This window comes from Lepisosteus platostomus, chromosome 7 (genome assembly GCF_059453375.1).
Source record: "Lepisosteus platostomus isolate fLepPlt1 chromosome 7, fLepPlt1.hap1, whole genome shotgun sequence".
NCBI classification, from domain to species: Eukaryota; Metazoa; Chordata; class Actinopteri; order Semionotiformes; family Lepisosteidae; genus Lepisosteus; species Lepisosteus platostomus.
In genome coordinates, this window is record NC_142617.1 from 37,458,707 (window position 1) to 37,473,080 (window position 14,374).

General features: G+C 40.4%; 1 protein-coding gene across 2 annotated transcripts in view; it reads left to right on the forward strand.

Moving 5' to 3' along the window:
* plxna2 (plexin A2) overlaps positions 1–14,374 on the forward strand; it is a 225,532-nt gene that overhangs the window by 29,574 nt on the left and 181,584 nt on the right. For both annotated transcript variants that reach the window (XM_088640137.1, XM_088640138.1), the window contains exons 2-3: positions 2,726–4,053; positions 9,913–10,095. In XM_088640137.1, the coding sequence (XP_088496263.1) occupies positions 2,845–4,053; positions 9,913–10,095 (1,392 nt within the window). In that variant the 5' untranslated portion in view covers positions 2,726–2,844. The remainder of the gene's footprint in view (positions 1–2,725; positions 4,054–9,912; positions 10,096–14,374) is intronic.

Genomic DNA, 14,374 nt, shown 5'->3' on the forward strand with positions numbered 1-14,374 from the left:
CTGACCTGAAGCCTGGCCTCCTTGAAGAAGAAGCTGAAAGAGTCCTTGGATCAATTAGCTGTGAGCACCCAAATGAGCTGCAATAGATAAGCCAGATGGCCACTTCAACATCGTAACCTTACTCTTGTTTTGATGCTAGGCTAAGGAAAACTTCAGATGAGATTCTAATTAGATTCTAATTCAGATTATAATCTTCAAGTCCTCCAGAGTAAGTGGAAGCAAGGGACTCTTACAGCTGCCCACCAAAAAAATCACCATGTACAGTACCTAAAGCCCTTCTCCTGAGCCCAGAAGTTTTGTAAACCTGCAAATTGGGTTTTTATTGTCCCTGTTTTGGTGTTTCAAAGTTTCTGTAACCAGGAGAGAAAATTTGTGCAGCTGCAGTCAAAGAGACAAAGGAAATACACTCAAAGGGCTTACTGCCCTGAGCTCAACAAGGTTTACAGCCTGAGAGAAAAAGCTAGCTCAGCAAATGTATTACACCTCAAGAAGGCTCCTTTGAGTACCCAGAGCATGTGGCAAATGAAACAAAGGGAATTAAAAAGCAGGCTGAGGTTCCAGTCATGTTTTATGATCCTTTCCTCCTGTAAGGGGCCTTAACGACTGTCTTAATGCAGTGCTTCTGCCAGAAACCCGCCTGCTTGACAGCACAAAGGGAAACAGTTACTGCATGTAGTGAGCCATTCCTTTTATTGTCAGATCAATATTTCTTACTGCAGTTTAATAAGAACAGATATTAATGTGACTTCAGGTCAGCACTCATTTGACCCCTTCTCCACGTTTTAAGAAGATAAATTCATTTAAATAAAAGGTGAAATGAAAAAAAGTAGAAACCTGAATGAGAACAGCAGTTTGGACTACAGGTTAACATGGTGCAGACTGACCATAAAAGCTGAGGAACTCCTACTTTTTTCAAGTGTTTTCCTGGAATTGCTACTGCATTCCAATTGTCTGATCACTGTAAAACATTACTAGGTCTTTATCTGATTAGGAAAATGCATTAAAAAAATCAAAACTGTAAGGAATGTGCTATTATTAGCTCTGTTGACTTCTTACTGTTGTTTGACTTAGTGCACTGTTCACCTTCTTCCGTTCGTTGATAATTGCCCTTGTTGGATCTCACTGCCTAATCATATTTGATTCTTAAAATGCTTTTCAGTTATCTATGCTTGTTAGCCAAGAATTGTTAGGTTCTCAAATGAAATCTGCATAAAATATGCTAATAAAATTAGAAATAAAGAATGGATTGCTGTTGATGCAGTTTGACTAAGGAATCTGCATCCCTAATGACAAGCTGATTAATTTTAGAATGATTGCTCTGCTGCAAATGAATAATTCCTTCAGGATTCGATCATTTAGGGTGGGAAAAAAGACAAGGGAGGGTGAAGTGAAATTGGAAAAGCTAATTAATAGATGGAGATCATGTTTTAATGCCCTTAAACAGAGGCTGCAAAATAACACCTTTTCTGTTTGTTCCCACTGTGTTCTATTAATAAGACCCCAGACCTCCTCAGCACTGGTTCAGATAATTAACTCAGAGAATACATTCGGGAGAAGGGGGCCTTACCTATTTTTGTCTTCTTGATTTATTGCACGTGGGGAAAGATCTATGCACTCTTGCAAAGTGGAATTACATAAATTATATAATTTCCTTGGTGTATGTCTTTGCAGATAGACAGAGAGGGGGAGAGGGAAAAGAAAAAGTGGTCTTGATGGGGATGAGATTTGACAGAAACTGATTTTTGCGTGTTTTTAATTAGGTTTTTTTTTTTGCTCTGTATCCTAGAATCTGAAGTTGTAGTTTTACTTCCACTGCAGTCCTCCAGTTTGTATCTGGTGCGCTCCCTGTATTACTCTTTGAAGTCATTGTCTCACTATCCTTTGGATGTTGGTTTTCTTCCTATCTGTTACTTTCCTAATATGCATTTTCATTTTTTCCTGTTTATTTTTTTGTCATGTCCAAGCATCACATTCATTTTATTGGCTTTTAAGTGTTTTAAATTCACATTTTCTGCTTTGTCCCTTATTGAAGAGAGAAAAACCAAAACTAAAAAATACATTAAAAATGTAGCGCATGCCAATAATGTCTACGCCTTCTTACTTGTTTTCAATCAGTGATATACAGTATAAGGCCGGAACGTAGCTAGCCACATGAAAAACATTCAAATAATGTACTAGAATTTCAGGGCATAGCACAGTAATATTCACTCCTGGTCCTGGAGGGACAGCAGAATGTCTTGGTAGCTTAATATTGTGAATGAGTAAAGACCTGGAAGCAGTGGTGATAAAGACCAATTAAGTGAACAATCAAGTCACTAAGGATGGAAGGAGAACCAGAAGACATGGCGGCCCTCCAGGACCAGGAGTGAATATGTGTGTCATTGAACTATTTCAGTTTTTACCACCACCTCCCTTCTCCCATTATCTAGTTCTTAGAATTGCTCTATCTGGCATTCATGCATAGAGAATGACTTCTCGTGCCTCATTTCCACCCCAGCATGTGTTTTCATTTCTCTCCTTTCCCACTTGGTTGTGTCATGCCCATCATTTCCTCCGGAACATGTAGATAAACATGTGCTTAGTGTTTCCTGGCATTGTCTCTGCCATACCATGCCTCTTGCCTAGATTCCCCTGGGATCAGGAGGTGAGAAATGTAGCCTTTGACAAAGAGTCAGAGTTAAGCAAGTGGATTAATCACCTGATACATCTTTCTTTTCTCTTTCAGAACCATGTGAAAACCTTGGGTTTGGGACCAGCAGCAGCCTTTGAGTAATTTGTGGAACGTTTCTTTCTGTTTCTTTAAATTTTTTTGTTTTTGTTGCTTTTGTGTGGGCCCCTCAAGGCATGGAGAACCACTCTTACATGCAAAGGACTTTCCTATGTTTCCCAAAAACCAGGGTGTGGCCCCTGAGGGTCTACTTGCTTGTTTCGTTAATGCTCTCGCCGAAGTGTTGTAGCAGCCAATCCAACTTCATTAGCTTCCATTCAGAAAATAGGGACTGGGCATTCAACCACCTAACAGTGCACCAGAAAACAGGCTCGCTGTATATTGGTGCTGTGAACCGGGTTTACAAGCTCTCGGGCAACCTGACCCTTCTGGTATCCCACAACACGGGGCCAGAAGATGACAACAAGTCCTGCTACCCTCCGCTGATCGTGCAGCCCTGCACCGAGCCTCTGACGCCTACCAACAATGTCAACAAGCTGCTCCTCATCGACTACTCCCAGAACCGACTGCTGGCCTGTGGGAGCCTCTACCAAGGAGTGTGTAAGCTACTGCGCCTGGACGACCTCTTCATCCTGGTGGAGCCCTCACACAAGAAGGAGCACTACCTCTCCAGTGTGAACGAGACCGGCACCATGTATGGGGTGATTGTACCATCGCAGGGCGAGGACGGCACGCTTTTCATTGGCACAGCCGTAGATGGTAAGCAAGACTACTTCCCCACCATCTCCAGCCGCAAGCTGCCCAAGGATCCTGAGTCATCAGCCATGCTGGACTATGAGCTGCACAGCGACTTTGTGTCTTCCCTCATCAAGATCCCTTCTGATACCTTGGCACTTGTCTCCCACTTTGACATTTACTACGTGTATGGATTCGCCAGTGGCAACTTTGTCTACTTCCTCACTGTCCAACCCGAGACCCCCGAAAACAGCATCTCCTCGGGGGGTTCCTCCAGCGACCTCTTCTACACCTCGCGCATCGTGCGCCTCTGCAAGGACGACCACAAATTCCACTCTTACGTCTCACTTCCTATGGGCTGCGTCCGTAATGGGGTGGAGTACCGCCTCCTGCAGGCTGCCTACCTCTCAAAGCCTGGGGAGGTCTTGGCGGCCTCCCTCAACATCTCCGCACAGGATGATGTGCTTTTTGCCGTCTTCTCCAAGGGGCAAAAGCAGTATCGTCGACCACCGGATGACTCCGCACTCTGTGTCTTCACTATCATGGACATCAATGCCCGCATCAAAGAGCGCCTTCAGTCCTGCTACCAGGGGGAGGGAAACTTGGAGCTCAACTGGCTTCTGGGCAAGGATGTGCAGTGCACCAAGGCGGTAAGACTGAATGTTCATTTGCCAAAATGGAGTCATGTCGCCAAGTATGCACCCAGATCCAAGTCCTGTCTACACTACTTAACCAATCTTGAGAATTAGCCTTAGTCTGACTCAGTGCATGCACACTGTAGGTTCAGTTCCTGTTTAGTGGAGAATAAGACATCACCAGCTACACACTTGGGGCTGCAGTGTTCAGGTGCAATTTTAAGAAACTTTGGATTAAAGTGTCAGCCAAATACATTTGTAGTAATAAGTACATTACATAAAAGTAGTTCCGTTAGAGATACTCACCATGCACTTTTACAAACATGTAGATGGAGAGCCCATGCCAGCAGAAAACAATGCTTCTTGGCATGAATATGAAAAATAAGCATTTAGTTCTCTTGCAGCATTGTGTATTCCACTTATAAAGAGACTGTGAAAAAGCTCTGCTCATTAAGTATCTGAATTAAATGTGCATGCAGGGCTCACTACTGCCTTGTCTCTGACTAGAAGACAGCATACAGTGAGTGGCTGTGGCTTATTTTTAATCGAGCTATTAATGTCCTAGGTTTATCCCAAATTGTGCCTATTTGTGACTTAGAAATGCAATCCAATGCAGCTCTTTTCATGTGTATTTGCAGTTCCTCAGTATTAAACAGTCCAACAATTGTGAGACATGTGAGGTGTACACACAATACAAGCCACTTACAACTGGAAATGAATACAAATTTACTGCATAAATCTGCCTTTCTGTAAATTCAGAAAGTACATATACTTTTAATAGCTTTGTAGCATGTTTATTCAATGTTTGTTTTACAATAATCTAATAGGGTAGCATGCTGTTTAGATCTAAAACTGGAATTTAATATCAATTTCTCATTTTTTAATGCTTATTCTTTCTTTCAACTTTTTCTGTTTTTTTAAATTAAGAATTACAACATCAAGTAATAATATACAGCATGGTTCAGAATAATATGCCATTGAACTGCTACTAGAACTATTCAATTATGAATGACTGCAATAAGAATCAGGGTGGACAAACTCTTAACGCAATTATAAGTTACATAGCGAACACTTACTTTGTAGGTTGTCCTCGCACTATAAACAAATATTGCTAATTGGTTTTGCAGTTCTGATGCTATACACACGTCAATTCTGATGGAATGAAAAGATATTCACAAATTAGAAGTAGAATTTATTTTGTTTGGCACCAAATGAACTGTTAACATGCTGCAGTGCAATTCAAACAAACAGTACTCTTTGTGCTGAAGGAGCAGATATAATGTTCTTGCACTAAAGTGCATGGCTCTTTCCATCAGAACATAAAAGCTTTCCTCTTAATAAGGCAAGATTCTGGATCAGCATCTTGTGAGGCACAATTATCTTGTCCTTTTCAAGTCTGTCTTGGGTGACTAAAGTCTTTGTTTATTTCTTTTTTAATTGTACATAGAAATTAAAAGGGAGCCCAAAGTATTGTGCTACCGTATGTACTGGCGTAGGATGTGTATTTGTGTATTTGTTTGTTTGTGTGTGTGTTTGAATGTTTGTGTGTGTTCATGGTTTTAATGATTTAAACAGCAAGATAAAAAAAACGGCTTGCCTTTTCTTTGATCCCCCATGGGCTTGTTATTGACCCCTTTTATTAACATCAGTAAATGCACTAATACTGCATTGTTAGAGGTGTTTCTCAGATTGAGAGAGACGGTATGCAGAACTGACACTATTAGTATAATTAAGACTGACTCTCTATGTGTGGCTCTTATCCTTTAAGGTCGTATTGTGGTCTAACATTCACTGGGTTATACAACATCTGCAGTTTGCATGCTGTAAAAATTACTATATCTATGCAACCATAACCAGAGGGATATTTTGTGTCCAGAGATTTTAATACCTCTTATTGTACAGGGTTATTTCCAATAGCATCCCTTCCTTTGTTGTTTTGTCTTCATCACATTTTTTTAATGTTAATGTCTGTTCACCGCCTGTAAAGGTTCTGTCTTTTTAGTGCCTGTCAGTGTTCTGCAGCCTGGTCATTAACATTTGACAGATTATTCCATTTGGTTTCTCACAGATTATGGTAAAAGGCTTCATCCCATTCTATCATTTGTGAACAGCCGACAACTACTTTAGTCTCTACATGCCTTTATTTTAGCAAAATAAGAAGATAATACAGTATGATGTTTGTTTGTTTATTTTGGATGTCATAGTTTGGTGGCTGTACCTGTCAAGGACAGATTTTGTTTTCTCGGTGGTAAATTTGCAACCATCAGTAATTCCCACTCATCATATGTCAGTTTACAAAGTTTGATTGTAATCTTTCAAGCTCCCATTATCTCTTCATCCTACACATTATAATCACTCTTGAAACACCTATGATCTTCATAACCTAAAAGTAATTCTGAAATGTAAATATTACCTAAAATAGTTCTGAAATTCTTTGTGCATGAGATAGTGTTTGTTCAGAGTGTAGCCTCCAGGTTTCTTGCTTATTTTCATTTTTGTTAGTAAGTTTATAAATTTGTTTTCAGAGATAATCACTCCTCCCTAAGAAGCAATATACTAATATTAATTCCCTAGAAACAACAGACACAAGCACTGGTGTATTTACCACCAATGATTTTCATTTCCAGACAGATATAAACACTTTAGAATCAAAAGTCAAGTTCTAGTAATGTCTGCCTTTGCTCATTAAATTCGTATGCTAAGAAGCAGAATACAGGGTTTACATTGCTGAACAGACTTGTTCTCCTTATTTTTATGTCAACTATTGCCATTGGTCAGAAGCCCAGTATTCCGAAAAAACATTCCTGTGTAAGTCGGCACATTCCTCAGATGTGAAGAACAGATCTCAAAGTCTAATGCACAGCAGAGAAGGTACAGTCAACAGGATTTGTATGTGCAGAGGGGTACTGTTTCAAGAAGGTGCTTTGCAGGTCATAGGATTTCTGTCTCCCGATTGGTTCAAGATAAGGTTATGAAATTATTCAAAAGTTCAGGTACTGTAATTTTTTCAGAGCCTGCTTCTATTTATTTATAACTCAGAACCCAGACAGAGACACTAAGCCACCATGCATAAGATCTTGTTATGCTTTGTTTATGGATCTTTTCTGTGCATTGCCATGGAAAGACCTGAACCCTTGACTCTGTTTGTTCTATGTAATCTTATGCAAAGTGGCCTCTGTCACACAGCCATGAGGGTCATGGTAAGGGCCTAGATTTGTTCATAGAGCTCTGCTTTAGTGTGATCAATTATTAGCTCTCTTATATAAATACGATCTGTGGTTAGTGTGCCAAAATAGAAGGGAAACAAGAGTAAAAAATGTGTGTGTCACCTTAATACAGAAAAGTAATAATACTGTATTCATATGTCACTAGTATCTCATGTAAATGTTTTTTGAGATGGTAGTTAAACACTTGTGACGCTTGCTTACTAAAAAAAGCTGTTTTACCATATAGATATATAAGTTAGAGCATCTATCCAATAATAGAATAACAGAACATACAGTTCATACAAAAATGTACATATAGCTAATGAAAAAAAATAACATTCTCACTTCACAAGGTGGATCTGAAAATTTGAAAATGTTTTCTGTGTTATTTGATTGTAACTTTGCATTCATTGGTAAATCCAAATTGCCCCAGTATTTGTGTGTGCCAGGCAGTGCATTACAGAAATGTCTGACAGGTCTATCTAAATCAAAGAAAGAACAATTCATACACTAAACATCTCTCGAAAACCCATCACTGCTGTGTTTGTTTAAGCAGCAACAGTAAATGTCATCCAGTAGTGGGAGGGCTTCAAAGTGTGAGTATCCTTTGTGCCATTTCCATGGAAAAACTGTGTTTGTGAAGTGTGGGTATGTTTTTCTGAGACCAGCCGTCCTTGTGTCTGGGATTCTCTTTTATAATAGGGAGATAAATATGTTTAATTTATTAAGTTATTCCTGTGAATATTCAGACAGAAAAAGAGAAAACTGATGGATTACTCTATTATAATAGGAATTAGCACCGGATCAAGGAAGGCAATAATTTTGAAATTGCTGAGACAGATCAATTTTTACTTCCTAAATAATGAAGTGCTCCATAAATGCACCAGTGCAGAATTCCTTGTAGATAGGAAGCGTAAGTGGCAGTTAAATTCAAGCACCCACTCTAATTCCTTAAGGATATAGCGCACAAGTAATTAAAAAGGACATATCTATTGTCTATGATTTGCTACCAAATGTGTGCAGTGTATACTGCAGTACATATGTTCTCTGGTTCCCTAATATAAATGTAATCAAGGAAAAATGATCTGGGTGAGGAAAAAGAATCTCTCAGGAGTATATTTTATATTCTATTTAAACTATTTTGTTTGTTTAGATCATTTAAATATTTAGAGAAGAGTTTCAGAGGAGGACAACCAGTCACATTTACCATAGTTGAGAAAATAGTGTCTGGTTTAAAATGCAGAGTAAATCTAACTCTGTACCTGCCTTGATTTGGGGAGTTTGCATTGCGCAGTTGTTGTCTTTATTATTCAAAAGTGCAAATATGAAGCAATATATCATATCTGTTTACAAAACTGCATGCAAAGCAGTGGATCTTGCTACAGGGAGAGTGTGATGTTACACCAGTACAAGGCAGCCATCCCTTTCCTATTTGGGAATAACATTCTTTACGTTAGTAAACACTGCTTGCTATAGTGTTGGGCTTTTTCTTTGTTCTGAAAGAGCTGGAGATGACTGGGGCTGTGGTACAATGGCTAGTGCTCATGATCTGTGCTGAAACCATTGAACACATATCAATACAGTTATTATTAACTGTGAGTTATTTGAGGTGACTAGCTCGAAAGGATAATGGTTATATGTTCCCCCAGTGAACAGCCCATGTGCGGCTGCTGGATCGAACAATGTTTCTGTGATCCACGATCTGTCCAAACAGGACTGGCTTGAGATCCCTACTAGATTCATTGCACTATTCTCATGCATATGGCTTTGTGAAGCATTGCTCCCCTGCTATCAACCTGTCTTTGTCCAAATCCATCTCTCTTTGGCTATCTAATTTCAAAAAGTATATACTGTAGCCAACAGGAAATGCTAGTGAGATCATCTCTAGGACTATTGCTGGTGAATTATAATCGTTGAAATATCACAGAAGGTGATGCATGGTGATGTGGTGGTTAGTGCTTCTGCCCTACAACTCTTGAGTCCTGGGTTTAAATCCTGCCTGAGGCACCTTTTGTGTGGAGTTTTGTATGTTCTCCCCATGTTTCTGTGGGTTTTTTCCAGGTACTCCAGTTTCTTCCCACCCTTCAGTGATGTGCTTGGTTCACTGGTGTTTCTTAATTGTCCCCGTGTCCTTGTGTGTGTGGAATCCAGGGGTATCCAGCCTCCTGCCTTGTTTCCTGTGTCCAGCTCACTGTAACCCTGCATAGGACAGGACAGAATAAAGCATCTGTGGATACTGAGTGGAAGGAAATACTACAGTCAACTAACTAAAGATGATCTATATTCATACCTGTGTATTTGTAAAATCTAAATTTAAGTGAAATTCTAATGGAAAAACACTGCATCTTTACTTTTAACGAGCTTTACCTCTGACTTGGTGCTTTGAAAACGAGGCAGACATCCTGCAGCTCATTAAAAACACTGGGCCGTCATCCTTGATCTGAAACATGTCTTGTTGAAAAAATTGGAATAAAGTTGTCAAAAATTAAATTTGGCTTCCAGTCCAACTTGAGGAAATTGGAGCGTTTTTCCTTTCTTCATTCAGAGGCATTTGCTCTTATATTATGTAACCATAACTCTGAATAAATTTCCCTGGGTGTACAAAATAAAAACCTGGTCCTTTTTTAGTTCTGTGTAAACGGAGCCCTATTCATGTCTCTCTCTCCAGCCTGTTCCCATTGACGACACTTTCTGTGGCCTGGACATCAACCAGCCGCTTGGAGGGTCTCGCCTGGTGTCCGGCCTCACGCTCTTCACCGAGAGCCGTGACCGTATGACCTCGGTGGCCTCCTATGTCTACAACGGCTACTGCGTGGCCTTCGTGGGCACCAAGAGTGGACGACTGAAGAAGGTAAGTCTGGAGTGGCACAGTGGCCTGGGCAGCCTGGGATTGATCCTGCTCTGAAGGTAGAGCCTAATGCGCCTGGCTGGCAACAAGGGGCCTGAGCGCAACCTCCGTGAGAATGTCAAGGGTGTTCATCATGAGCCATTTCAGGAGTGCAGTAAGGCACTGTTGTGTCCGGGATAAAGAAAAAACGACAACAATGAAATGGATGTTTTCACAGCCTCACACCTGCATAAATTCCCTTGCCTCTGTATCAGTCTGTTTCTTGGTTAGTTCCATGCAACATTTTACCTTCATTGTGCTTTTCTCACAGTACATTGCTAAGACCAGCAGATGTAGTTAATTTATAATCTAATTAATGAATCAGTCATCTTAAGGCATCGCAAAGGAGCTACTGTACAAGACACTAGCTTGACAATATAAATGGCAAATATTTTTTAAAATGTCATTAAATAGTTTTTTAGTGTAATCTTTATTCCAATTTTTTGTCAAAGTTTAATGTATCTTTGTTGTATTAAGATCTTGTGTAAGCAAATGTGATTCACTGTTGAGGAGTCCTACCTCGGACCCTGTGTATTCAGGATTGGTGCCAGGATGAGGAGGAAGTGGGTCTCCTGATAGACTGGTTCACTGGGGTTTTCATCACTGTATTGAGCTACACAACCAGTGAGATGGCGATGTCTGATGATTGGCTGGTAGAAGGCTGACACTAGAGTGTTTTTTCTGGAGGAGTGGGAGGCTATTGGCTCTATGACGCTAGGCTGGGGTTGATGTATTGGATGTATTAAAATGCTGAGCTGCTAGATCATTTGAGTCGACAGAATAGGTTTAACTCTAGTGTACCTACCAGCGTGTGCTTTACGATCTGGGTTTAGCCAGAGATTACTGTCTTCAAACTTTAATACAGAAAACACAGGCTTCTCTTTTCCCTGCTGTTCAAATCAGAAACCGAGAATCACAAGACAAGCTTTATTAGAAAGCAGAAATCTGAAGAAAGAACAAAACTACATCTTGCTCCAGTGCCTTTTGTGCCTTTTCTGGTGTTTGTTTTGACTAATGCACAAAGAGGATTAGACTCCATTTTTCCACTGAGCTTTGAGAACAATTATTGAGGAGTGACAGCATTAACTTAGTCTGAAGCATTTCAGAAAATCTTCTACATTACCAGTTTGTGAAGGTGTAACAATTAAAATATTCATGTGGGCTCATTATGATCGAAATCCGATGATAACGACTTCAAATTTATGGATCTTACAAGTAAAAAATTAATTTATACTTATCCTAAATTTTTAATGCAAGCCATCCCAGAACATGAGATCCATTCATTGTAGTGGTCGTATTTTAAGGAAGGCTTGACTGTAGCCTCATATAACCTTGATCTGCCCATTAGCTGTAATAGTTGCAGTTTGGAAAAGAGCCAGATCTGAAGAGCTAGATCTCTGGCTGGAATATATAAGTTTTAGCATTAAAGTCAGGGACTGTCGTGAAGGCATGAATTTTGCAAAATGATGACATTTTACATTACCTAGAGATGCATTTATGAAATGTGCCCTGTCAAATTTTTGTGTTTTTGTGTCAAATGCAAAATTTCAATGCAAAATTCAGAATAATTTTATTTTGTCTTGGAGAGTGTACACAGCTGCCGAAAGTACATATTTCTGAATAGAAAGTAAGCAATAGGAGAATCATGGTTGTTTTAATTTAATCTTTTCTGTTGCAGGCCACGCTATTTTAATCCACACTTCATGTTAACTAGCAGCCAAGTAATAAGTTGCTTCGGAGCCAGGTGTTGTGATGATTAGTTAATTGCATTTATATAGAGCATGCCTTAGCATATATGAGTGGATTACTACTGAAGTGCAGCACCCACCTGGCTGACATACTGTACAGCAGCCATTATCTACCAACAGTCCAACAACACAGCACTTGTGCAGGAGAAGTGAGAAGGTGCTTAACTAGATGAGTTGAGGGGAAATGTCACCAGCATTAACACCTCTACTCTTATTAACAGTGCCATGCAGTCCTTAAGGACAAAAATCTCATTTTAATGTCTCATTCCAAGATTAGCACCTCCTTTGCCACCGTTTCCCATGGGGTTTTGGTTTTTGCAATTCTTGTTTAGACAAAAGAGTGTCTCCTACAGGTTCACCAACATCACTTACACCAGCAGCAACCTGGTTTACCTGGGAGGTCTCCCATCCAGTCCTGACCAGGTGCAGTTTTGCCTAGCTGCTGAGATCTCGTGAGATCAGGCTACACAAGGTGGTAACAGCTGCTGTTGCTTAGATATGTATAATAACCAGACTGTCACAGCTATGTAATGTAGCAGCAAAAGTTTTCTGATGAGCTTGACAAAGATGAATAAAACCAATATTTTTTACTTTCTGAAACCGGTACGGTAAATGTCAGAGGAACCCTTGGCTGAGTGTGCATGACAGAGGATTGAGGAATTTGTCTCACTTCCCCCCTGAGACCCAGGTTTCTGACACCCTGGGTTTATTTCAGGAATGAGAGGGCGAGTTCTCCTAACTCTGAGGTGTAAAAAGTCTTTCAAGCACCCTGAATCAACAGCTGCAGCGTTTGTGAAATCTGACAGAGGTCTCCAGGGAAGGTTGTATAAGATGAGCAAATGAATGAGAGAGAAAGGGGAGGTGAGAGATGGAAGCAAGCTGTTTCCATACTACTGACCTGCTGTAGTTTGCCATTTGTTAACCAAACAAATAGCTTTTAAAATCCTGTGCACAGTACAGAAACACGCATACTGTACGTGCACACGCTTACACATGGGCCTGGAGCTTGCCTCTCTTTTTTTTCTGAATAAGAAGAGTAATCAGGGGGAAAAAAATAATCCGGACTGCATAATCCTCTTATTTGAATCAGGATTACTTTAATTATTTATACTTCTTTTTTGTTGCTGTTGCTACATGGTTAAATTGAATCCTGCTAAAAAAAACAGATAAAGATTAATCCTGGCTCTGCTGTTGTTACATGTTTTATAAAGGCTTCTTTAGGTTTTCAACAGAAGCCTTACAGTACATACTGTGTTTTTTTTCTGTCTGTATTGCCTCACTAATTTTAGCCAGGAAACCTAATGCACTCTTCTACCATCAGTGAAGACACTGACATTCAGTGGTGTTTACATTACATTTTACCTTTGTTTGCAATTTTTATGTGAATAATGTTACAAATCACAGAGATAGGATTGTGATATGTCCCCTTTGGGGCCAATTTCCCATGAAGTTGTTATAGTATTAAATAATATGAACAGTGTTGAGCTGGTGCTTTTGTGACATTTACAGGAGTCACTGTAAGGATATATGGTGATGTCATGTTGACCTTAGAGGCTTCTTCTCCTCGGTTGTGCTGGAGGACAGCAGCTAGCTTCTGTTTCGGCCTCCCCCAGCTGAATGCCATCAATAAGCTGCAGCCTGGGCATCCGTGGAGAAAAGCCTGTTTTTTGACAGGACGTGTAAGTGCGTGACAGGGGCCTGCTTTGTAAAGGTTTGATGCGCCTTAGATGACATCGCGCGAGGGCAAAGCGCTTAACAGCGCGCTCACTTCCCTTCCCCCAGCCAGCCAAACCGAAGGAGAGAAGGAGCGACTGTTGAGATGTGAATTTAATGCAGCAAGAGAACCCAGGGCTGTGCTGCCTGTAATTGGATTGGCTCGATTCCTGAACTACCCCCTACCCTTCCAATATGCCCCCCCCCCAAAAAAAAAACTCTTCCTGACAGGGCTGCTCATGCTGTTTCTGTTGTTATTTTATGGTCTCTGGCACAGGGTAGAAAGGCAGACTTGTAGTGAGAGGTTTTGCAGTGGGGGGAGAGAATAGCTTATAGGGACAATAGGAAAAAAAGAAACGCAGATGAGGAGAATAACAATAAATTAATTGGTTTGAAAAGAACTGAACAAATGGAGGGGTGGAATTCTCCAATACTATTTGCCTGGCAGACACGGTGTTGTGCTGGGAGGGAGTAATTGCTTTCTCTCCTTATGAGTGTCATTTACTAGAGCGCTTAACCTTTAGGGTGACAGGACTGCACCGTATGGGGAACCTGCTGTCACAGCATTGTATCGGGCTGCATCAGTCAAAGTTCATGAGTTTACAGTGGAAAAAAGGCTCTGGCCTTTCTTGTGGGGTACGGCAGAGTGCAGTGATTGATTGCAAGGACGAATGTGTGAACGTCTCAACAGAAAACCTTCTTTGTAGGAGGCTGTGGGATGCAGCGGACTGAATTGCAAGACTTTGCGTTTTCAAAGTATTTCATTTTTAGTTCTGGTCGAA